We start from the raw sequence: 25,910 nt of genomic DNA on the forward strand, positions 1-25,910 counted from the left end.
CCCATGAACCTGGGAGTCACCGTTCAATTCCCGGTCAGGGCACATGCCCCGGTTTCAGGCTCGATCCCCAGTTGGGGGCGTGCAGGAGGCAGCCGATCAATGACTCTCATCATTGATGTTTCTCTCTCTCCCTCTCCCTTCCTCTCTCTGAAATGAATTTGAAAAAATTTTTAAAAAGAGTACGTTCACATTTTCTGGCTGCCAGATTGAGCAGTGCTATTCACTGAGGCTTGTTTTTTACAGTGGCATGGATTAGCATTTCTGAAATTCTGTATATTGGATGATGGAGTAAAGATGAAATATGTTGAGGATGTTGAGAGCCAGGTTTTTCACTGTTGTAGGAGACACAAATATGAAGTGGGGAATGCCAATACTCTGTGGTGTTGGACTGGAACTGGAGGTACCATCAGGAACTCCTGGACTTGTATTTATGTTTGTATTTCCTACTTCTGTCCACTGAGAGGACCCAGAAACAATATACTCTGGCAACAGTTCAGAATTCTTATGTTGGAACTTAATGTCCAATGAGATGGTATTTGGAAATGGGCCTTTGGGAAGTGATTAGGTCATTAGGGTGACACCTTTTTGAATGAGATTAGTGCCTTTACAAGTGGCCCCAAAGAATTTCCTTGTCCTTCTGCCATGCAAGGACACACAAGAAGACAGCCATCTATGAACCAGGAAGCAGGCTCTCACCAGACACCGAATCTGCTGGTGCCTTGATCTTGGACTTCCCAGCCTCCAGAGCTTTGAAATAAACTTCTGTTGTTTATAAGCCCCCCCATTACATGGTATTTTGTTATAGCAGCCTGAATGGACTAAGACACATGAGGAAACTGAGTGACAGAGAAATTAACTTGCTAGGGTTAGAAATGATAAAGCTAGATCCATTGGCCTTTCTTTCCATTTCTGCTCCTGCCCTCCATCCAATCATTTGTCTTTTTATCCACCCATTCTTCTAATCATACAGTTCCCCATCTCCCCATTCCCCACTCATTCCTCTCCCAATCCACCCCCCTTGATGTCACCACCCATCCATCCATCCTCTCACCCCCCAAGAAATATTCATCATGTGCAGATCCCCCAGGCATCTGACCCCTACTGTGCACGCAGGGAAGTCAGGAATAAGACACATGGGCATGCAGCTTAGCTTAAGTATTTATTCAGTGCTCTCACAGTCTCAGTGGCTCAGCAGAGGGGGAGAGCAGGGAAGGGATACACAGTGACACAGTGACACAGTGCATCCTTCAATTATTGCAGCCTCCAGGGGGATCAGGTCCTGAAGTCCTCATTTCCGGAGCATCAGTTATGACTGCAAGAGATCGACAGTCAGCACTTCCTCTTACAGACTGAGCACCCACCCCAACTACTTCCTTCCCATGAGGACCCAGGTGCCCTGGCCTCCATGCTACATCCTCACCATGGGGAGAAGTCCTCTGCTCGCCAGTGCTCTATTGTTGTATTTCTCTGGGAGTCATGCCCATCATTGGTCTGGTCCCCATCAAAGTTTCCACAGGCGCCACAAAGGACCCCAGCATGGTCACTGTTGACCATCACAGTCAGCTGCCCATTGGTGCCCAGCTGTACATGGACCCCTGCCTTCTGGTGGACTAGCACGGAGCCATCAGGATTCCGACTCACAAACACAGATGTTAACACTTCAGCTGGGAATTCTCCTCGGACTTGGAGACCGTTCACCTGGTTTTGGGGGAAAGTACACAGAAGTGAGGCTAGAGCCACAGAAGAGCTGGGATGTTACCAGGATGGAGACCCCAAGCAAGATAACAAATTCAAGGAGCAAAAGCAGAGGGGCAGTTGCTGAAATGGATGAAGACCTGGGAGGATGGAGAGATGGGATGGAGAGTGGATGAATGGAGAGATGGGTCAATGGATAAACAGGCACACACACAACATGTGGGGGAGAAGTGTGTGGAGCATGGGCTGTATCTCCCCACTGGACCTGGAAGATTCCAGTGGATGTCTCTGCAATCAATAAACAGGTCGTGGAAATAGAGACGTGCTCATCTTGGAACTTTAGTGCAGCCTGACATCTGTGTTTGGGTCTTGGGCTCCATCGCATGAGCCGTGAGTGATGAGACTATGAGTCAGCATCAGCCTTGTTAGGCCAAACAGATTCTCTCTCCCAGAAATTTGGAATTGGGGTGATGAGAACCATGCTCTTTGGCAAATAAAAGGCAGTTATAAGTGACAGGAAGTCAAGGGGCAGAATGGAGGGGGCACTGGGGCTGGAACGGACTCTTGATGCAAACAACAATAGGCCTGAGGGGTCCCTAAGAGAAAGCAGGAGAGTTGAGGGAAGGATCAAGTGGCCTGTAATTGACAGTGTCCAGGGGAAGTTCCCACTGAGCACTGTAGTTGGAATCCATCTTGGTCCCTTGTACCCACACACTTACCACCAGCGCCCTGTTCCCATCAAAGTGGCTAAGAGCATGGGTGCTGGCGGGCTCAGGCCTGGGTCTCCCAGGCGTTCTCTGAGTGACTTGAGGAAATGACTTCACCTTCCTGGGCCCTAGTTCCCTCTCTGTGTAAAATGAGGACGATAACAGCTGCTGTGTTGCAGGAATGCTGTAAGGAGTCACAGAGTGAAGCTGGTTCGGCGAACAGCAAGTGTAAAAGAGGAAGGTACAGATCCCGATCCAGTGGCGCCTCGGGTTTCCAGTGTCTCCGCTGGCGAACATTTCGGTTCACGAACACAACCCAGAAGTGTGTGCTTCGGGTTTCGAACAGGCCTCAGAAGTCGAACACGCCATGCAGCTTCCTCTGAGGGCAAGATCCTGAGGCCTAGCTGTTGGCTGCTGATCCCTCAGTTTTTGAACGTTTCAGAACCCAACTGGTCTTTCTGAGTGGATCATGTTTGAAAACCGAGGTTCCCCTGTAATACTGCCAGGGAACCCGGATCTAGCCACTCCCGAGGCTCTCTCCCTGGATTTTCTAGTTATGTGGGCTAATGAATTCATTTTGCTCAAGGCAATTTGAATTTGGTTTTCTGTCACTTGCAACCAAGAGTCTTGATTAATACTAACATCAAAACTAGTAAGTGGCCCTGGCCAGGTAGCTCATTTGGTTAGAGCATCATCCAGATATGCCAAGGTTGAGGTTCTGACCCCTGGTCAGGGCACGTACAAGAATCAACCAATGATGCTTAAATAAGTGGAGCAGCAAAAATGGGTAGTTCTCTCTGTTTCTCTCTCTCCCCCCCTTCTTCTCTCTCTCTAAAATCAATAAAATAAAATAAAACTAGTAAGTTACTTGAGTGTGTTTTTGTTCCTCAAGAACTCAGCCAGAACAGAGGGGATAAGTTTGAAATGTTGAGACAAATGCAAATCCAGAGAGCAAAATGTAGAGATACGGATAAAGAAGACAGAAAGCAAGACAACCGGGCAGGCAGGAGTGGAGGGGCACTGCAACAGGAAGACAAAGCTCAGAGGGACATGCCCCCGTGCCCAGGCTTACCCACACGCTCTTGTTTTGGGTGACAGTCACCAGCCCGTCCTCGAAGAAGATGTGAACCTGGACCACAGCTCCAGCTTTGTCATGGCAGGAGTGGGCATCAGCGAGCACACGGTACCAGGGGATGGTCTGTATTCCTAGGCAGCGGGAAGAGAGCTCGTAGATGCCAGGGATGCTGACAGCGCTGTGGGCTCCATCGAAGGAGGTGAGATTGGTGTCCACAAAGAGGGAACAGAGACCAGAAGGGACCCAGCAGTCCCGGGCCCCAGCTTCGACCTTGCACATACGGCCTAGAGGGCAGCCAGTTGCCTGGCACGTCAGGCCGGTGCTGGGGGAGCAGGAACAGCGCTCACTGCAGTCTGAGCTCAGCAGGGAGGAGTTCACCTGTGCACAGAAAGGGGCCAGGTTACGGTGGCGTGGTGGACAGCAACAATGACCACAATCCTTCAACCTTCTGGACCCATGCCAATCACTTTGCAACAACTCCCATTAAGAAATGGAGCTTCTTGCCCAGCTGGCATGGTTAAGCGGTTGAGCATCACCCTATGATCCAGGAGATCGCTGTTCGATTCCCAGTCAGGGCACATGCCTGGGTTGCAGGCTCGATCTCCAGCAGGGAACGTGCAGGAGGCAGCCGATCAATGACTCTCATCGTTGATGTTTCTGTCTCATGTTTCTATCTCTCTCTCCCTCTCCATTCCTCTCTCTGAAATCAATAAAAACATATTTGAAAAAAAGAAAAGAAATGGAGTTTCTTTTCCCTTCCCCACGGATCCGGGTTGGCCTTAAGACTATGCTTTGGTTATCACAGGTTCAAGCCTAGACCTCAAAAGACATTACAGCTTCTTTCTCTCTCCTCCCTGCCACCACGAGAACAAGCATGGGCCTGCCAGAGGACCAGAGAGCCCGTGCAAGAGAGACAACAATCCCCACTGACGCAGCTCTAAACCAGCCCCGAGCTGACCCCCCTGGGGGACTAGAGATGATGAGTGAGCCCAGAGAACAACAGAAGAACCACCAGGTGAACCTGACCCAAATTGCAGGGATGCAGAATTGTGAACTAAACAAACAGTTGTTTTAAGCCACTAAGTTCTGGGGTAGTTTGTAATCCACAAAAGCTAACAGACACAGGTAGGGGTGGGCAGGAGACATTTCAGAGTCCTGGCACCCACAGCCCAGAACATAGGGTCCTGGAAACCCAGTTCCAGGAAAGGACTTTCTCCTGGTTTTTTTCTGCTTAACCAGCTGCTCTTTCTTCACTGCATTTTCAGGTTCCTCCCAAATCCTTAACACTTCCTTGCCCAGGGCTCAGCCCTTAGACCTTTTTTCCCCTATCTACATTTACTACCTGACATTCTCATCAAATCTCATGAAAACAAAAAGAAGTGTCTGATCCTCAGTTGGACATGACCCTGGGGGTGGGTAATTGGTACAGAGGACATTATAGGGACAACTGGTGAAATTAGAATAAAATCATCAGATTCTATGATAGTATTGACTCAGTGTTAATTCCCTGACTTTGAATTGTACTGTGGTTGTATTAAATGAATTTCCTTATTCTTAGGAAATCCGTGCTAAAGTATTTAAAGGTAAAGTATTTAAAGGGCACCGTGTCTGTAACATATTCTCAAATGGTTCAGAAAAAATAATACGCATATACACTTATATGGAGAGCATGATAAAGCATACATGGCAAAAGGTCGACAGTTGAGTTCTTTGTACTATTCTTGCAACTTTTCTTTAGTTTGAAGTCTTTAAAAATAAAAGTCTGAAAACTTTAAAAGAAACAAAAAAATGAACTACAACAAATAAATACCACCTCTATACTGATGATCCCACATTTGTATCTCTAGCCCAGACTCACAAATCCCAAAAAATCTTTTAGCACCGGCAATGTGGTATGGAAAAGGACAGGGGCCTGTAGGAGTCCAGAAGTGCCTAACCCAGCCTAGGGGTTGAAGGAGGGCTTCCTGTAGGTGGTGAGACCTGAAGAGGCAGAAGCTTGGCATCCCCTTCCTCAGAAGTCCTGCACATCCAGACCCTCTAGTCTACCTTTCTGCCATTAGTAAAACTGGGATGAATGAGGATGAATGTGGTAACCCACCTTTCTTTTATTTAATAAATATGCTTTTGAAGAAGTAGGATGCCTGGTAGCTCAGAGGGTGAGCCCAGGCTGCTTGCTGGGTGCACCCCAGTATCACCACTTGCTAATGGGTAGCCTTGGGCTGAATTCTCCTTGTAGCAATTTCTGCATCCATAAAATGGGGAAAATAATAATGGTACCTGTCTCATAGGATGTTGTGATTATTAGATGAATTAACATCTATAACGAACTTGGTACAGAGTAATGAGGAAGGTTAGTAAGAAACTAGGAAAATTCCCTGGCAAGTGGAATGAGGACACTGAAACCAATGGTTGAACAAATGGCTGAAATGGTTGAGCAATTAACAGCTGGCTAATAAATCACGAGACCCTATCTTCTCTAACTGAAAATGCCTACGAGCAGATGGTTTAAATCATCACGGTCAGGGAGATAGATGACAAAAACCAGTTAGATCCAGACTAATTCGAGATGGAAGTAAAACTGACCAGAAAATGACCCCAGACACCATTATATGCCCATTTTAATATATCAGCATACTGAATGACACAATGGGAAATCTAATGAATACTCTGTTGAGATCCTCCCCTGGGACCTACCCTAAAATTCCCACCTACAGAAAAAAGATAAAACCCCTCAGGACAAAGAACACCAGCTGGCATTCTTCTTTGAGCAGCCCGAGACCCTGTCCTCAGGTGTATACTTTTGCTTTCTTTACGCTAAGCTCTAAGGGCTCCAATGAGACTTGCAACCAGGGGAGCAGTGGGCAGTGGCAGCTCATCCTGGGTTTACCCCTGGTCCTGTCTCCAAGGGCTCTTCTTTTGCTTCACTGTCCTAAGCTTTAATAAACTCACTTTCCCTTTCACCTGAACTTGCATCTTGAATTTTTTCCTGCACGAGTCAAGAACCTGGAAGTTGTCTGACATGCAAAAGGTCCCAGACCTTGCCGCGGCAGGGCCAGCTCCAGATGCGGAAATAGTCCGGTAACAAGAGGAAGAGCTCAAAACACATGAATAATAAACCAACTATAACAAAAATAAATTAACTTTCAACTCACATTATTAAACTGTTTTTAGCTATACGACCTGCTGTGCTGTTGTAAATTTTACTGAGCATGGAGGGCAAGGTCCAGTGCTCAGTGGTTGCCTTTCATGTGCAATTGTACCCAATCCCCAGACACCTATGGTGCAAGGATGATGATAAACCCCATTTTACAGACGAAAAATTGAGACTCAGGGAGGGGACTGTAGTAGGTGAATAGCAGTCCCCCAAAGATATCAAGTCCTAATGCCTGGAACCAGGAGATGTTACCTTATATGGGAAAAGGGTGTTTGCAGATGTGATTAAAATTAAGGATCTTGAGATGGAGAGATTACCCTGGATTACCTGGCTGGGTGTTAAATGCAATCATGTGTATCTTCCTAAGAGTGAGGCAGAGAGAATTTTTAGGTCACACACAGAAGAGGAGGGGGAATATGATACAGAAGCAGAAACTGCAGTGATGTGACCATAAACCAAGGAATGCCTGCAGCCACCAAAAGCTGGGAGAGGCAAGGAACGGCTTCTCCTCTAGAGCCCCTGGAGATAGTGCTGCCCTGAGGTCACCTTGATTTTGACCCAGTGATCTGCTTTCTCATTTATGGCCTCTGGAACTGTGGGAGAATAAATTTCTCTTGTTTTAAGCCACCAAGTTTATGGTCATTTGTCATAGCAGCCACAGGAAACTAATACAGGGAGGTCACCAGCACTGAGTCACACAGCTAGGAAATATGGGTGGCTTCTCTGTCTCCATCCTTGAGCGGGGTCAACACAGAAGTTCTGAGTCTCCCTCAAGCCCCTCCACCCTCCCTGCCCACCTCAAGCCCACACTCACAGGCAAGTATCGGCCTTCATGGGTGCAGCCACAGTGCTGGACAGGGATGCAGATGCCTTGGGAGAGCAGGAAGCGGTCATCACACTCACAGCCCTCAAAGCAGAGGGAGGTGCAGCCCGTGAGGCCGGAGAGGGCTGCACAGGAGCCCTGGCAGGAGTACGTGCAGATGGAGTAGTGGCTGTGGGCGGGGCACTGGAGTGCTGCAGAGAGAGAAGGCAGACTGGGGTCACACCTGCACAGCCAACCCTGGGGACACAAGTGACGAAGACAGCCCCAGGCCCCGCTCTGGAGTTCACATCAGTGGGATAAATAGTGTTGGCCCAGTGTGATCAGGGCTGCACTGGGAAAGTAGACAGAGTGGTCAGGGCAAGGGTCAGGGTAAAAAACGGGGAGCTGAAGACCGAGGGAAGCACCCAGGGTGGGGCCTGGGCTCCAGCTGAGCAACTGGCGGGTGGTATGGCTGCCCTGATGAGGACCAGGGTTGGGGATAGTAGGGTGAAGTTTGGGGTGAAATGCTGATGTCATATGGGAACACAGCAGGTGTGCAGGGCCCTAAGGACACCCAGGGGGAAGTGTCCAGGAGGCCATTGGACACGAGACTAGCAGTTAGGAGAGAGGTCAGGGTTAGAGACAGTGTCTATGCTCAGTGCTGAAGACAAAACTAAGGTGGCCGAGGTGGATAGTGGCCCTGGGGAGAATGAAGGAGCCCTGCCATGGGGGAATGAGGGGCCACTGACTTGTCCTAGAGAGTGGGAGGGGACAAGGTTCTGTCCTGGGGCTTTGAAGGAAACTGATACCTCCTGACTGGGGGGATCTGAGAGGTAGAGCCCTGGGGATCTGAGGGAGCTGCAGCTTTGTCCTGGGGGATGTGAGGGGATACTGCGGGTCTGGGTGAGTCACAGACTCAGGCTTTATTGTGTGTACTAAAGGCCTGCCAATCTACCCTCTCAGGTCACCACAGAAAGGGTCCAGGATGAGCCCTAAGGAGGAACTGTGTCTGAGGTTTCGGAGAGTGGGATTCTGAAGGGAGTCTGAGCAGGGCCCGTCAGTGCGTGGGCCAGAGGGAAGCCAGCAGGCTGTGCTGTGGGAGAAGCTAGGGCGGGGGTCCTTTGACAGCGAGGGACTGCTCCTAAGAAGCAGACAGGACTGGGAGCAGATCAGGGGGCATCCCCAAGCCAGGTCTGGAGCCCTCTGGGGGTGCCTAGGGCACTCACGGCAGAAGCTCTCTGTCCTCCAGGGCTTCACGGCCTTGCCGGCCGCCTGGCAGGCCGCTGTGTAGGCAGTCAGGCTACGGCAGAGGAAGGTGCTGTCGCCCTTATGGGCACACAGGTCAAACACGCACTGGCGGAAGTACTCAGAGGGGCTCAGAAACGCGTGGCAGGCTGCGAAGGGGCCATTGGGGTCCCGGAGCCGCCCACAGGCCTTGATGCTCTCATAGGGCTCTGTCTGCTCCGCTGAGCACACGGGCCAGCCCTGGGGCCCAAAACCCTCGCCACAGCCCTGGGAGGAGCTGGGTGCCCGCCACGCAGCTCCAAAGGCATCCACGCTGGGGGCCACAGTGCCACTGGGCAAAACAAAGTCATCACTCCAGTTGCCATTGAAGTTCCCACAGAGGCCACAGAGACGGCCATGGTAGGAGCTGGGGGTGGATATGAGGATGTAGGCATCACCATCAAAGAGAAGCCGTAGCCCGTTGGTTGTCTGCAGGATCATGTTCCGGCCCTCAGCGGTCACCTGTACATAGCCCACAGCCACAGGCAGGGCCACAGCCTCGCCGTCCACAGTGACCTGGGTGGAAGGGTCAGGTGGGTCAGGGACTCACAGAACCACAGATAAGGCAGTCCCCCTAGACTCCCAGGGTGGAGCTGTGTCCTGTCCTTCTCAGTCCCTCTGGGGTGAGGTCATGGCCCCTAGAGTGGAGCATGTCTCCCACAGACTTCCCAGGGCAAGGTCGTGTCCCCTCAGAGTCCCTAGGACAGAGCCATGTCCCTTTCAGACCCCCAGGGCAAGGCCATGTCCACTTACCTGCGGGCCCCGAGCCAGGCTCACAACCTGGTCAGCCACAGTAACCAGCAGGCGCAGGGGATCTCCAGCCGCATCCTTCTCAAGCACAATGACAAAGTCCTTTTCCTCAAGCTGTGAGTGGCAGACTTGGGCCAAGACGTAGGAGCAGGTGCCATGCAGATCATAGACACGTCCATCAAGGGTACTGTAGTGGATGCCCCCACTGACCACGCAGTGACCACAGCCTATAGGGTGACAGGCCTGGATACCGTCCTTTATCTGGCACTCTTCATGGGGCTGGCAGGCTCTGCCCTCCTGGCAGGTGACTTGACCATTGGGCCCACACTCGCAGTGCCGCTCGCACTCAGGGCCTGGGTAGAAGGACTCGCCCAGTGGGTAGTAGCGGCCCTCATGGAGGCAGCCACACTGGCCCAAGGGCACACAGGTGTCACCACTGAGCACAAAGCCGGCATCGCAGACGCAGCCCTCGCGGCAGGCTGGCTTACAGCCCTCAGGAGCCAAGAGGCTGGGGCAGCTCACAGGACAGGAGTCACCACAGAGCTTGTAGTGGCTGTGCGCAGGACACTGGAGTGCTGTGGGGACAAGAGGGGAATGAGCCGGGGGGAGGTGCAGAGTGAAGGAACCTGCCCAGGTGGATCTGTGTGCTCTGCCTGAGCATATTTCATGAGTGAATCTCTCCGGGGATCTGAGCGGGTATCAGATCCAGCACATCTAACTCGGAAATTCAGTCTGGGGCTCTGCAGACCAGGTCTCTCTGACCAGGTTGTGTGTCAACCTGATCAATTTGACCATGTGTATCTATGCAGGTCTAAACCAGCTGTGGGTATTCAGGGTGTGAATCTGACTGGGGTGTGGGGCCAGATGTATCTTGGGGTATGAATCCATCTGTACCTATCTGCCTAGGGCTATGTCAAAGTCATGATTCTACCTGGTGTATCTGCCCAGTGTCTCTAACCAGAGTCCCTGTCTGATGTTATGGGACCAATTCCTATGTATTTCGGTGTCTGAAACAGTCCAGGGGCATCTGACCAGGTGTAACTTTCTAGGTCTCTCTGAACTGGGGTACCTGAGAGAATCCACTTGACCAGGAGTATCTTGCTGTGTGGCTCTGACAGGGTCAGCCAACCCACTTTATCTGGCTAAGATATCTGAGCGCATGCTCCCTGAGAGTCTACTGGACCCAGGTTTTCTGACCAGGTGTATCAGAGTCTCTCGCATTGCCGTATGTGACCTGGTGTATTTAGTGCATGAATGCCAAGATGTTTCTTTGACAGGAGATAGCTGGCTCAGGGGAGTCAGGGTGGTGTCTAAGCCCCATGTTGGAGAAGGTTCCTGTCTTAGAGCTCTGTGAAGGGTGGAGGCGGGGAGACCCCTACTCTGCGGCCCACGCATGGATGAGTACTCACGACAGAAGTCCGGCCGCCTCCACTCGCCGAGCTGGGCCCCAGCGGCCTGGCAAGCTGCCACATAGGCGGCCACGGCAGGGCAGAGGCCTCCGGGATGGCCCTGAACCTGGCAGGCGTCCAGCAAGCAGGTCTGGAAGTACTGCTCGGGCGGCAAGAGGCGGTGACAGGGTGCCAGCGGTCCGTCCGGGGCCGAGATCACGCCGCAGGCGTTCGGGCCAGCGAAGTGCTTCTGCTCCTCTGGCGTGCAGTGCGCGGGGCACGGCGGGGTCTCGCACTGCCCGCAGCCCTCCTCACCGCCCACCTGCCAGCGGCCCGGATTCCCGTCCACCGCCTTCAGGTCGTCGTCGGGGTCCCGGTTGTAGTTCCCACACAGGCCACAAAGGGCGCCCGCGTACGAGGCCGGCACGCGCAGGCGCACGTTGCTGTTCCCGTCGAAAGCCAGGGAGAGCCCGTTGGCCGCGGTCACCACCACGTCAGGGCCACTCAGGTGCGCACGCAGGCGCGAGTCCAGCTGCAAGGGCAGCGCCGCGAGCGTGCTGTCCACCTGCGGGCGTGGGGTGGGGGTGGAGGTGGTGAATGGCCAGGACACAGGTTCGAATCCTGTCTTCGCCACCTCCCGGGTGTGTGTGTGTGTGTGGGGGGGGGGGGGGGGAATTGGAACCGTGAGCACATGACCTCCCTCCTTTTTAATAATAATAATAATAATCTTTAGTCACGATGTCACTGGCTCCTCACACTACCCTCTGCAGCAGATACTTTTCTTAGAGGAATAAATGAAAGCTCAGAGGTGGGGAAGCCACTGCTCCAAGCCATCTGGCTCCAAGGCCTGAACCTTCCATCATGCCCCCGCTAACCTGTGACAGGTAATCAGGGGAATGGCAGCCCACTAACTCCCAGGCAACTTCAAGGCTGGTATACATGCTCCTGTCTGGTCCACAGATTCCTCACCAGCAGCTGTCGCGGCCATTGGGCACTGAGGGTCAGGTCGTGATCGTAGATACGCAGGGTGACGCTTCGGGTGTAGCTGACGGCCTGGCTGCCCCGGTGTTCATTGACTACAGTGACGGTGAAGTTCTCAACCCCCGCAGGTGGTGCAGGGCAGGGTGCACTCAACAGGTACTCACAGGTACCTTGGAAGTCGAATTGGTGCCCATCCAGGGTGATGTAATGGGGATCACCCCAGGCCTGACACTCAGCCGTACTAACAGGATAGCAGCCATACTGGCCTGAGGGCAGCAGGGCACACACTTCACCAAGCCCACACTTGGCAGGCTTGCAGACCAGCGAGCCACCCTCAGGTCCGCAGTGGCACCTCTGGGAGCAGGTGGTACCAGCCCAAAACTCACTGCCTGCCTCATGGTAGGTGTTGTTGGCCCAGCAGCCACAGCCGCCATCCAGAGGAACACAGCGGTCTACGCTCAACACAAAGCCTGGGTTACACTGGCAACCCTCGGTGCAGGGGCCCTCACATAGGGCTGAGATGTTGGAGGGTGCAGGGGATGGGCAGGTGGCAGGGCACCGTGGGCCACAGAGCTCGTAGTGGCTGTTGCTGGGGCAGGAGATCTCTGCAGGTGGATTAAAGAGTGGAGGGAGAGAAAGAGAGAGAATGGTGTCAGAGGGTGGGATCTGAGGAGACGATGGGAGGAGTCAGAGATAGAGACAAAGAGAGACAGACAGAGAGACCAAGAGAGACAGAGCAAGAGACACAGAGAGACACACACACACAGAGAAACAAAGACAGAAACAGAGACAGGAGAGAGAATGAGAAATAGAGAGACAGAGAGACAATCATAGGAAGACACAGAAACAAGCACCAAGAGACAAAAACAAAGACAGAGACATAAAGAGAAAGAAACAAAATGACCCAGAAGGACTGGAGTGAAACCAAACCAGCCCTGCAGAGACAGAACCCCCACCCCCAAGTCCTGCCCTGTTCACCCCAACACTCACCACAGCAGGCCTGTGCCCTCCAGTCCTTGATGACGATGCCAGCGGCCTGGCAGGCAGCAGCATAGCTAGCCAGAGCCTGGCAAAGTATGTTACGGGCTCCACTGCCCAGGCAGACATCCAGAACGCAGCCCTTGAAGAAGCTTTCAGGTGGTATATGGGCATGGCAGGCAGCAAAGGGGCCTCCTAAATTAGGGTCCAGGGGTCCACAGAACCCAGGGCCCTTGTACTCCTCCAGCTGGTCCTCAGGGCACTTTGGGCAGGACCCCTGACATTCATCCCAGCAAAGTGGGTCCGAGCCTGGGGCTCGCCAGCTGCCACCCCAGACGGGTATTGAGGGAGCCAGTGTGAGGTTAGGGAAGGTAAGGTCATTGTTGGGGTCGAGGTCCATGTTCCCACAGAGCCCACACACTGCGCCATGATAGCTACTGGGCAGCATCACCTCCACCAGCCAATCCCAGTCATAGTTGACCCGCAGCCCGAAGTCAGCTGTCAGCATTGCTTTTGATACTCCCTGAATCACTGAAAGCCGCCCGCCAGCCACAGAGATGGGCAACGCTGTCAGTACACCATTCACCTGGGAGAAAGGGGGGTCGGGAGGCAAAGAGAGGTCACTTGAGGTGTGGAGGCCCAGCCTGGCTTCTGCCTCCCTCCCTCGGCCTGCTGTGGCTGGGAGCTGCCAAGGCCTTCCTCACAACTGATGTCGTATAGTCATTTGACAAACATTATGGACATCTGCTGTAGTCCAGGCCCTGGGGAACGAAACCTACCTCTGCTTCTTTTTCTGGGTCTCTCTCTTGATCTCCATCTCCCTCTTTTCCTTTCCATATTGTCTCTCCCTCTCTCTACATCTAGATCTATCTCTCTTTCTGGATTTCTGTGTGTGTGTGTGTGTGTGTGTGTGTGTGTGTGTGTGTACTCTCTCTGGGTCTCTATCTGGTCCTTCTCTCTGGGTCTTTCTCTGGTTCTCTCACCCACTCGCTCCCTCCTTCGTCATTCCCTGGGCACCCCTGTGTATCTGGGAATCTCTTCCACTCACCATCATTGGTTGAGTGCCTACCCTGTTCCACGCCTTACTCTCCTCCTGTGAGCTGCCAATAATCTGCATCTCCATTACCCTGAGCAGGAAGGGCGGCCCATTTCTCTCTCTAGTTCCTGAATGTTGCTCCACATTGATGTCTCTAGGTCTCTCATTTGTTCCCTCACAAACATTCATGGTGGCTTCCCTGGGTCAGACCCTCAGCAGAGCCCTTCACATGCACCACCTCACTGGGGCAGGGCCTGCTATGATCCCCATTCCTAAGATGAGGAAACTGAGGCCAGCCAAGTAGTCATTTGCCCAATATCACACAGCTCATATGGAGAGCCTGGATACAAAGCAGTTCTGGAAAAAGGCAAAATGCTGAAGTCCTGCATTAAAGCCCTTTGCAAAGGGTGAGCTCATTTAGTTCCCAACAGAGGGCTAATGTTGCTGCTGTAATTGTTGTTTCCTGCTGTTTTGTTTCAGGCTTACGTGAAGAGTGCACTGAGCTCCTAACTGTGGCAGGCAGGACCCCTCCTGCCCAACCGGGGGCTCAGGGGACCATCCCGTGGGACTTACCCGGACTTTGCCAACCTCGCCTTTGTGGATGGAGATGTTGATGTTGAGGACAGTCACAGTGACAAGTCTCACGTAGGACACAGAGGGGTTGCCCCGGTTCTCATTCTTGGTGGTGATGGTGAAGGGTGTGAGGCCCTGGGTGTTGACCCCTTGGCAGCTGGTTGTTGCCAGCACATAGTTACAGGTGCCCTGGAAGTCGAAGCTCCAGCCGTCGAAGGAGTGGTAGTGGGGGTCACCCCACAGCCAGCACTTGCCCTCATAGTTGGGCACGCACACACCATGGCCTTCCTTCTCCTGGCATGTTTCCTGTGGCCGACACGTAATATCATGGCACAGTTCTGGGGGCAGAGGAAAGAGGACCTTGAGGGACTGCCCGGCATGAGGCCGGTTGCTCCCCAGCATCTGCTCCCATCTGTGAAGGGACGCTGACTCTGAGGGCCACCACAGGTGAGAGCAGGTTCCAGGGTCCTCACATCTGAGATGCAAGCCCTATAGTTTGCTGTTTCTGAGACCAAGCCCTGGGAGTCCCCCATGTCTGAAACTCAGGCCCAGTAGTAGACTCTGTCCAAGACCCTGTCAAAGGTCCCCACACCTGAGACCCAGGCCCTGAAGTTTGCTGTCTGAGACTCAGGCCCCAAGGGACTTGCATTCAAGACCTAGGCTTTAGGGTCCCTACATCTGAGACCCAGGCTCTGGGGTCCCCCTAACTTGAGATTTTAGTACCAGGTTACCTATATTTGAGACCAGAACTCCAGGGGTCCCTGTGTCTGTGATGCCAGCCCTGAGGGTGTCCATGAGGGCATCTATAACCCCAGGGTTCTCTGTGTTCAAGACCTGAGCCCAGGTTCTCCCAATCCAGCCACCTGGAGGCAACCACATCTGAGACCCAGGTCCTGGAGGTCTTTGTGACCAAGACCAAGGTATTAAAGGAACCCTCTGGTGATAACCTAACACCAGAGGTCCCAATATTTGAAACCCCAACCCTAAAGTCCCCATATCTAAGTCTCATGGCCTGGGGATCCTTCTGTATAAGACCCTGTCTCCCTGGGGTTTCTGCATCTGAGACCCTAGCCTCAGGGATCTCATTTCTGAGGCCCTACTTCTGAGGGTCTCTTTGTTCAAGACTCTGTACCTAGTTGCCACTATATTTGTGACCCCAGTTTTCAAAACCTCTATACCCAAGACCCCAGCCTTAAAATTCCCTTCTCTCTCACCCAGTGTCAATTTCCAGTTTATAGCCTCTTAGCTCCAAATCCACTGATAGAGTTAGGTTTCGCCAGTAGAGGGCACTGGAGAGTCCCAGAGGGCTTCCAGCCCTTTCTGCTCTCCTTGGCTCCTGCTTTTGTAGGGGCCAGCGGCATGTGAGACACCCACTCAGCAGTGGGGGTTTTCCTGCTTGCCAGCTCCAGCCTGCACAACCTCTCAGCCATTCACTGGGCTACAGTCGCACCTTCCAATGAGATCTGCCTCTCAGCCTTGGGGGGGGTGGCTCTCTTCCCAATTCCTCCTTCCTTGGTACCCTGACTTAGCCTTAGGGGCAGGGCCCGCTCCCTGTATCTGCTTTGTGTTCCTTAGTGCCCATCCCCTATTATAAGTAAGGAATTCTTTCTAGCCAACTTTCTCTAGTCAAGCTGCTGTGTGGCTTCTGTCTCCGGATTGGACTCTGATGAATATACCTCCCATCCCTAGGAGTCCTTGTTATCCTGCCCATCAGCCCTGAGGGGCTCAGTCAGTTCTGGAGGTCCCATTTCCTTATTCTCAGAAATAAGGAAAATTCCCTGGCTGGTTTTGCTCAGTGGTTAGGGCCTGAGGAGTGAAGGGTCCCAGGTTCGATTCCAGACAAGGGCATGTACCTTGGTTGCAGGCTAGATCCCTGGCCCCGGTCGGGGCATGTGCGGGAGGCAACCAATCGATGTGTCTCCCTCACATTGATGTTTCTCTCCCTCTCTCTCTCTCGCCCCCCCCCCCATTCCACTCTCTGAAAAACAAAGGAAAAAATATCCTCGGGTAAAGATTTAAAAAAAAAGAAGAAATAAGAAAATTATTCTCTGCCCTTCATCTTAAGAAACCAGTCCTGGGGGTGGCTCTGTATCTTAGATTTAATCTGGGGGTCCCCATGTCTGAGACTGTATCCCTATAAATCCTGATCCTCCACTCGAGGAGGGGCCCTGTATCCAAGACCCAAGCGTTGGTGGGGTCTCTGCTTGAGACCTCAGGACTCTGTCTCTGTCCCCATAAGTTCTAGTCTCTCACACCTCTTGGGGATGGAGTCTGAAGCCCTGAGACTAAGCCCGCATATCAGTGGTCAGCAAACTGTAGCAGTGCCAGCTACCTGTTTTTGTAAATAGTCTATGGCTGATTTCATGCCACTAGGGCAGAGTTGAGTAGTTGTGGCTGAAACCGTATGGCCTGCAGTTTAAATATTTACCATCTGGCACTTTAGAGAAAACGTTTGCCTGTCCCTCCCTTATGCTGAGAGTCTCTGACGTCTGCCTAGGAAACCCAGCTCGGAGGGCGCCCATAGCCTGGACTCCACCATGAGGGTCCCTGCCTCCGTGCCTGGCCCTGGGAATCCCAGCCCAGAGGCCCCAGGTCTGACCTCAATCCTCAGTCCTCTGTGACTCCCACCATAAGATCCAGGTCACAGTGCCCTCAGCTCCAGAGTCACTGTCCTCTGTTTTAAGCCACGATGGCCCCAGACATAGCCCATCACCTTTGACACAGCTCAGGATGCCTGCCGAGGACTGGCACACCTCCCCCGCCTCGCAGCTGTGGTTCTGGCACACCAGGCCTTTCCCAGAGTGGCACACGCACAGCTGCCGGCAGCTGTCCACGAGGACCGTCTGATTGGGCTGTGGGGACAGAGGGCATGGCCATCAGTGCAGGAACTGACTCCAGCATCTCTGGTGTTCTGGGCAGAGGGGTCCAGAGGAGAGGAAAGGGACATCTTTCATCAAGGTGGTCGCTTGTGTGTGAAACCAAGGCATCGCATGGCCTGGGGGTTCAATTTATTTATTCACTCACTTTCATTCATTTACTCATTAGTTTATTACAAAATAGCCACTAAATGCCTACAGTATAGGATAAACAGTGTAACAGGAATTAGGAGCCAAGGCTCTGGAGCAGACTGCCTGAGTCTGGAGCCTGTTTCTGCTATGTTCCGATCACATCATTCTGTGCAAATTATGTAACCTCTTTATGCCTCAGTTTCCACATCTGCAAGCTGCAGATGATAATTGCACTTACCTTTGAAGAGAAAATGGGTAGAGATGGACCAAGAATGGGAAAATGTTGATTTTTTTTGAAGCTAAGTGATGGGTACATGGAGATTTATTACACTGTTCTCTTTTGTATGTTAGAAAATTTTCATGATCAAAAGTTTATATATCATAGTATAGTATAGTGTAGTGTAGTATACGTATAGCACTTACAGCAGTAACCGGCACACAGTAAGCACCATCTGCCTATTTGTTGTTATTATTATTCATATAAGGAGAGCATCAGAGGGCCCTGCCCTCACAGAGCTCACAGTGTTTTGAGGGCAACAGACTTTAAACAAACACACTCGTATCAAAAGAAAAGGAGGAGCCCGGCCGGTGTGGCTCACTGGTTGAGTCTTGACCCATGAACCGAGAGGTCACTGGTGTGATTCCCCGTCAGGGCACATGCCCGGCTTGCAGGGTTGATCCCCAGTAGGGAGCATGCAGGAGGCAGCCAATCGATGTTTCTTCTCATTGATGTTTTTATCTCTCTCTCTCTCCCTTCTTCTCTCTCTAAAAAAATCAATAAAAACATTAAAAAAGAAAAGAGTCCAGCCGGCGTGGCTCGGCAGTTGAGCATCGACCTTGGATCCAGGAGACCATGGTTCGATTCCTGGTCAGGGCACATGCCTAGGTTGCAGGTTCGATCCCCAGTAGGGAGTGTGCAGGAGGCAGCTGATCAATGATGAATCTCTCATCATTGATGTTTCTCTCTCTCTCTCTCTCCCTTCCTCTCTCTGAAATCAATAAAGATATATATTTTTTAAAAAGACAAGGAAAGAAAAGGAGTAGCTGTGATAGTGGAAGAGGGAAGCAGAGGGAATTATATGCTGGTATAACAGAGAGAGACAAAATCCTGACCTGGGGACCCAGGGGAGGGTTTAGAGTTGCAGGAGCCACGGTCATATTTACAAAGGTCTTTCCCACTGTTGTGAAGACAGTGACCAAAGGGAGCAAAAGTGGGAGCTGGGAGGGAGCCAGGTAGGAGGGTACAAACGGGATCACAGTGGGGCTGTGGGTTGTGGAAGAGAGGTGGGTGGGAGGGACGCTGAGGATGCCAAATGGACAGACTGTGGGGTTGATGGGCAGTGGGAAGGGCAGGTCCAGGATGAGGCCCCAGGTCTGCTCAGGACGACCAGCTCCTACCTCATAGTAGATACCATTGTGGTAGCAGCCACACTTCTGGATGGGCACGCAGCTTTCGCCATCACTGAGGAAGCCGTGGTCACACTGGCAGCCCTCGGCACAGTTCTCCGGGCACTGTGGGGCGGCACTGAGCGCAGAGCAGCTCAGGGAGCAGGTGTCTGCGCAGAGCTCGTAGTGGCTGTTGGGGGGACACTTCATCGCTGCAAAGAGGGGGTGTGGTTCAGAGCCCCTGGGAAAGAGGGGTTGTGGGGCCCAGGGACTGCCCCTCCTGTGCCTTAACCTCCCCCTCTCTCTGTCCCTTGGTCTCCCCCTTCTCTGCCCCTTACTCACGACAGAAAGATTCGTTCCTCCAGGGTTTGATTTGGCCTCCAGCCGCCTGGCAAGCACTCACATAGGCATGAATGTGGCTGCAGAGAATGCTCTGGTTTCCGCCACTCACGCAGAGATCAAAGACACAATCCTGCAAGGGACCGTTGGGATCAAGCAGCTTGTGGCAGGCAGCCAGTGACCCGGTGGGGCTGGTGAGGACCCCGCAGTACTCCTCCTGATGGTACTTCTTCTGCAGCTCAGGTCCACACGTCGGAAGGTTGCAGTCTTCGCCGGGCTTGCAGGGAGGTGGCAGCAGGCAGGGAGAGCCGGGCACTGCCTCCTCCCAGGAGTGGCCAAACTCATCGGGGCTGTCTGTCTGTGAGCCATCGGGCTTCTGGAAGTCATCCTTGGGGTTACCGTTGTAGTTCCCGCACAAGCCACATAACTGCTGGTAGTAGTTGCCTGGGACGGTGACCCGCACGTTGTACATGAGGTCATAGGCCACACGTAGGCCAAAGTCAGTCTGGATCACAATGTCTGAGCCGTGCTGGGAGGCTCGGATCAGGCCGTCAGCCAGAACCACAGGTGGCTTCCTGTCCACACCGTTCACCTGGGAGGCAGGAGATGCCATGCTTCAGAGGGTACACTTTGCGAGGGCAGACCCTAGTCAAGCCACTGAAGATCTGTATGACCTTTGTTTCCATATTTGTAAAATGAGTATAATAATAGGGTCTTAGAGTGGGTTGAATGGTGGTCTCCAAAAGATATGTCCACCCAGGATCTCAGAATATGACCTTACTCAGAATATGATCTTACTCAGAATATGACCTTACTCAGAATAAGGGTCTTTGCAAATGTAACTAGTATAATGATCTTGGGATGCGATCATCCTGGATTAGGGTGAGCCCTCTATCCAATGACAAATGTCCTTATAAGAGCCAGAGGAAGAGAAGACACAGAAATGCCCAGAGAAGGCCAGTGAAGACAAAGACAAGGATTGGAGTGACACAGCCACCAGCCAGGGAACTCTTAGAACCTCCAGAAGCTGGAAAGGGTGAGGAAGGATTCTCCCCTAGAGCCTTTGAAGGGGGTGCAGCCCTGGCCAACACTCTGATTTTGGACTTTGGACATTCACAGCTATGAGACAATCAAGGTCTATTGTTTTAAGCCACAAAGAACTAATACAGGCCTCAATGGGATAACCACCTTGCCAGTTATTGTTTCATCGCCACTTACTGGGGTGATCAAGAACGCAGTGACTGACTCCAGAGACGCCTGCCTGGGTTCAAAGCCAGCTCTGCCCCTCACACTCTTTCTGTGACCTTGGGCAGGAGTGTCACCTCTGTTTCTGTTCCCTCATCTACTCAGTGGGAATGAGGCACCCATCCCGTGGTGTGGTTGTCAGGATTTGGTAAATTAATATTTTCAAAGTGCTGAGAAGTGTATCTGGCACAGAATGGGTGTTCTGGGAACATTTGCTATTATAAGCTATGGCTGGGAGTTTTAATTTCAAAGAGCAAATGGGCGCAAAGGGTTTTTGCCTTAAGCATCAGTGAGTGAAAAGTCAGGCTAAATGTCTGGGGAAATGAATTTCAAATCCAGGAGCCAAGAATCATTTGTTTCAGTTTAAGACTGCTGGGCACCAACAAAGCCTTGTAAATCCAGCCCTGATTGACATGCTTGTTTGGCCTTTCTTAACGCAGACACGATGAACATTAGATTGTTCTGGAAGTGTGAGGAATCAGAGGAGAAGGCAGGAGAAAGACATGCTCCTGGCTGAGTCTCCTAAAAACAGAGTCATACTTCCAGAGCAGGGACGGACAGTGGTTAAGGACAAGCGACTTAACCCCAGTGCCTCAGTTTCCTCCTCTGTATAGTGGGGATATTAATACTTTCTACCTCATGGTGAAGCTGGGGGCTTCAGTGAGTTGGAAATAACAAGAACACCAACAACTCACGTATTTAGAGGCAGCTACAGGCCAGGTGCTATTCTATAGTTTGCTTATATCAGGGACTATATTTAAACATCAAATGCATGAGCACATGAAACAGTCGGCTAGCTAAAGGTCAGCAAGCTCATTGTCAATATCGCTGCTAGTACAATGGCCATGTGCCTGAAGTCTAGTGGGATCTCTGGAAAAACCCTCCAGTGTTAGTGAAATGCCAGTTCCCACGTGAGAGACCAAATCCTTCTCAGTCAGAAAGAGCACTGAAGCACCAGGGTCCAGGGTGCTGTCTCCTGATGCACCACCTTGCGTTCAAGTCCTGCTTTTGCTGGGGGACTTTGGGCCAGTGATGAGGCGCCCCCCCCCCCCCCAAAATATAAAGCAAATCGTGGCACTCCAGCTACTTCTGTGAGAATAAAATGATCTCGTAGGTGTCAGCTGTATAAAAACCATAGCTGCTGTTACTGTGGTTCTGGCTGTTGAGGAGCGATGGGTTATCCACAGACTGTCCTCTGTCCCTGAGTCTTTCCCATCCTTGAACTTTACTGACCTCTGGCTGCATCATTTCTGTCGCAGGCTGGGAGACCAGGGAGGTGGCTGGGGCAGGGACCAGGATGGAGGGGAAGGTGGAGGGAGAAGGAGGAAGATGCGGGAGAGACATTCAGGAGTATAGTCAAGGGGCAGAGAGGCGGGAGACTGAGCCACATGGGAACAGGCCTCAGGTCCCCAGGGTCTCCTTGGCTCCCCACTCTGGGCTCTGATGGGCAAGCCCTCTCCTCGGGAACCCCATGCCTTCTACTCTGAGCCCTACGTCTCTTGCCCTCGGGCTGAGTGCTGCCTGGGTCCCACCCACAGATTAGCCTCTGCCCCAGACCCCTCTTCAGGTTCCTCCTCGGTCTCACCTTGACCTTCCACTGATTCTGTTCTAGCCGCAGGGTGAAGTTAGCCACCTGGACAGTGACCACACGGGTCACACTGACTTTTTTCTTGTTCCAGACCACATTCTCCTGCAGGACAGTAAACTGGTGCAGACCAGGCCGGGTCCCACAGGTCTGAGCCAGCACGTACACACAGGTGCCCATGAAGTCGAAGCGGCGGCCATCGAAGGTGGTGTAATGAGGATCTCCCGACGCCTGGCAGGTGGCAGAGCCCACAGCCACACAGCCCAGGGTGCCACCGGATGGCTGGCAGGCCTCATGCGGGCCGCAGGAGGAGGGCTTACAGGATAACAGGCCACCCTCCTGGCAGTGGCAAAGGGAATTGCACCCAGGTCCAGGATAGAAGGTCTCGCCCAGAGGGTGATAGATGCCCTGGCACAAGCAGCCGCAGGAGGACGGGGGCACGCAGGACTCACCATTGAGTACAAAGCCCTCGTCGCACACACAGCCCTCGTGGCAGTCAGAGCCGCAGCCCCCGGGCACAGGGAGGTCTCCACAGGACAGTGGGCAGCCACGGGAACACACTTCATAGTGACTGTGGGGCGGGCAGCTCAGTGCTGCAGGGAGAGTGACCATCAGAATTGAGAATCCCTGACCCTAGTGATGCAGCTGATCTCCTGACACACATGCATGTGCGCACACACTGCTCACACACACGCACACACACACACACACACACTCACACACATTCACACATAAGTGGTCCAGCTGCAAGGAGTCCCTCTGTTGAGTGGGGCCTGGGGAACAGATGACATCACAGTTAGTCTGATCCTGATAATTAGGATTCTTTTCCCATTTAACTGTGTGTTATCTGTAACATCTTCAGTGACTTTATGCAAGTTGGTAACAAGTTGTGCACATGTGGCACGTATTTTAAACATACATATACACATGTAGTGAGTGTGTGTGCGATCTATGCAGTGTATTTGTGAAGGCAGAACTCTTAGCTTCTTCATTCTATAGTAGGAGTAGTAATTCTATAGATTAAAATATTTGGCCATGTTGCAAAGAAAAAATAAAGAATCCTGGTTCCTCTCTCCGAACCCCTCTCGCTCCAGATTATAAAACAGGCAGTTTCCTTAAAAAACAAAATAAAACAAAACAAAAACAAAAAAACTAAAACTGAACCCAATCAATCTATCTGTGCAGCCCAATTATGATAGCCACTGTGGCCATTTAAATGTAATTTAATTAAAATGAAGTCAAATTGAATATTTAGTTTCTTGGTCACAATAGCTCCATTTCAAGTGCTCAACAGCCACACGTGACTAGTGGCAACCATATGAGACAGCTCAGATATAGAACATCTCTGTTATCACCAAAGTTCTATTGAACAGCACTGTTCTAGACCTAATACCCAGTTTACAAGAAAATCTGGCTGGAGAGAGGGACAAGTTCAATAACTCTATAAAGAAGCAACTAGCCAAATCCAGAAAATAGGAAATTCTGCAGGAAAAACGACCTGTTTCCTCCAATAAATTAATGGCATGAACAAAAAGGAGGAGTGGATACAGGAGTAGATATACAACAAAGAAAATATAATAAAATGTAGATTGTAGAATCTAGATGGTAAGTGTATTCACTGTATAATTCTTTCAACTCTTCTGTATGTTTGAAAATTTTCATAATAATATGTTGGGAGAAAAGGGGAGGAGATTATTATAGGATAAAAATGATTTTAAAAAAATCACTCAATGCGTTAAGTGGGCTTGGTCTGAATCCAGATTCAAATAAACTGAAAAAACCCCCACATTTTTCTTAGATAATTGGGGAAACTGGAACCCAGGTTGGTTTTTGGATGATGTCAAGGAACTAGTGGCATGGTTTTTAGTTTCAACAGTATTTAGCCTATTGTAACATAGTTTTATACACAAAAGTCTCTTCTGATCACTGCATCAGTTAGTTTTTGCTGGGTAACAAACATCCCCAAAGCTTAGTGAATTAAAACAACCGGTGCTTATTATTTCTCATTATTCTGTGGGCTGTGCAATTATTTACACTTAGGATGAAAACTAGAGATTTACGGTTGCACTTATATTAAGTTCAGAAACTTTAGAAGTCAGAATAGTGGTTGCCTCTTGGGGTATAGTGCTGGGAAGAGGGCATGAAGGGGCTTCTGTGGCAGTGGGGGGCCTAGTATGTTCTTTTTCATGATTCTTGGGAAAGCTTACACAAATTTGTTCTCTTGCTAAAAATTGATTAAGCTGCTACTTATTATATGTACATATTTTTGAACATGCGTTTTATATTTCAACAATAAATTTTAAAATGTAAAAATCAGGTGAGGGGATGCATGGCTTTGTGAACTTCCTTTATAGGCAAGCAAAAATGTTTGAAGACCACATCCTGTAGCCACATCTGATGCAAGGGTCTCCAAGTGACTGCCCAAGGGGCCAGGCAGATGCTGTACAGGAGTGAAGTAGTCCGGATGGGAACCAATGAAAACTGGAGAGGGCACAGGCTCCTCCACTGCTCATCCCTGAATGACAACCGCCATATGGCAATCAGACCTGGGGCCACCAGAGATATCCAGTCATCTCATAAATATTTACTGCATCTGTGATTTCCTAGCTGTCATGATAATCGGGCATGTAACTGATCCTCTCTGAGCCTCAGATTCCTCATCTGTTAAATGGGTAAAACCATAGTCCCTACTTCATAAGGTTGTTATAAGAATTAAATGAGTTAATGATATGTATATGTTAATGAGTATACACAAGGCTGAGACCCCAGTTCTCACTATTGGTACTCACGGCAAAGCTTCTCACTCCTCCAGGGGTGCACAGTGGCCCCAGCGGCCTGGCATGCAGCAGCATAGGCAGCCAACGCGTCACACAGTGGCCCAGACTGGCCTGGCAGCAAGCAGCAATCGTAGACACAGTCTCGCACAGCACTCTGTGGGTCCAGCTTGTAGTGGCACTCCCGGAAGGGGCCCTTAGGGTCAGCAAGGATCCCACACTCATTCTTGCTCTGCAGCTGCTGGGCCACCAGAGCATCCAGCTTGGGACAGTCACCTGGGTTGGTTGCTTCACAGCCTGGCCTTATCTCCTCCTGCCAGCTGTTCCCGAAGGCCAGTGCACTGTCAGCTTGGCCCCCACCCGGCAGAGCCAGATCGTCATCTGGGTTCCCATTGAAGTTTCCACAGAGCCCACACAGGGCCCCAGCATAGCTTCCGGGCACCTTGGCAGTCACACGGGTATTCCAGTCATAGGTGACAGTCAGGCCAAAGTCTGTGCGCACGACCGCATCTTGGCCCTGGCGGAACACCTGGACCTGCCCATTTGCTGCCTGGAAGGGGAGATACTGAAGGATGCCATCCACCTGGGTAGAGATGCGGGAGGGCCAAGGGGTTAGGGTGTATCCATGGCTCTGTAGCCCACCCCTCTTTCTCAGCTCCAGCTAGTCTCAGCTCCTTGCTATTTCTCTTGAGCACATTATGCGTGGTCCCACCTCAGAGCCTTTGCACTTGCTGTTCCCTCTGCTTAGCAGACCATTCACCTCTCTTCATACTTCAAGTATACGTTAAATCCAAATCCCTAACTTGTGGCTTTCAAAACATACAGACTCTACCTCCCTGTGACCTCCCTGACCTCACCTCTTCACACCCTCCCCCTCACTCATTCTGAGGATTAAAAGGGTTTAGCACAGTGCCTGACACATGGAAAGTTCTCTCGGTTTTCCATTTCCGATTCATCTTCCTCCTGAAAGCATGGGCCACTGCCCCAAACTGCTCCATAATAATTATCAACTATTGTTGTGAATCCTACAACAACCCCACCTCTTGATTTTTATCTTTTTTTTAAAAAGAGTAAATCCGTGGTTCTTGACTTCTGCTGGGTGGTGGACCAGGAGAGCCCTCTGCCCAGAAACCTGCTGCTGTTTGGGCTC

General features: G+C 51.4%; 1 protein-coding gene across 1 annotated transcript in view; it reads right to left on the bottom strand.

The window, feature by feature from the left end:
- Positions 1–1,416: 1,416 nt before the first annotated feature.
- FCGBP (Fc gamma binding protein) overlaps positions 1,417–25,910 on the bottom strand; it is a 33,928-nt gene continuing 9,434 nt past the window's right edge. The window contains exons 7-20 of the mRNA XM_087827429.1: positions 24,776–25,343; positions 21,987–22,579; positions 19,160–19,748; positions 18,830–19,029; positions 17,137–17,275; positions 14,424–14,761; positions 12,827–13,400; positions 11,825–12,441; positions 10,877–11,420; positions 9,471–10,042; positions 8,660–9,233; positions 7,446–7,645; positions 3,475–3,855; positions 1,417–1,698 (exon numbers count right to left, since the gene is read on the bottom strand). Of these exons, the coding sequence (XP_087683555.1) occupies positions 1,417–1,698; positions 3,475–3,855; positions 7,446–7,645; positions 8,660–9,233; positions 9,471–10,042; positions 10,877–11,420; positions 11,825–12,441; positions 12,827–13,400; positions 14,424–14,761; positions 17,137–17,275; positions 18,830–19,029; positions 19,160–19,748; positions 21,987–22,579; positions 24,776–25,343 (6,171 nt within the window). The remainder of the gene's footprint in view (positions 1,699–3,474; positions 3,856–7,445; positions 7,646–8,659; positions 9,234–9,470; positions 10,043–10,876; positions 11,421–11,824; positions 12,442–12,826; positions 13,401–14,423; positions 14,762–17,136; positions 17,276–18,829; positions 19,030–19,159; positions 19,749–21,986; positions 22,580–24,775; positions 25,344–25,910) is intronic.

Source organism: Miniopterus natalensis, chromosome 18, assembly GCF_054644295.1.
Source record: "Miniopterus natalensis isolate mMinNat1 chromosome 18, mMinNat1.hap1, whole genome shotgun sequence".
In the NCBI taxonomy this organism is placed as follows: Eukaryota; Metazoa; Chordata; class Mammalia; order Chiroptera; family Miniopteridae; genus Miniopterus; species Miniopterus natalensis.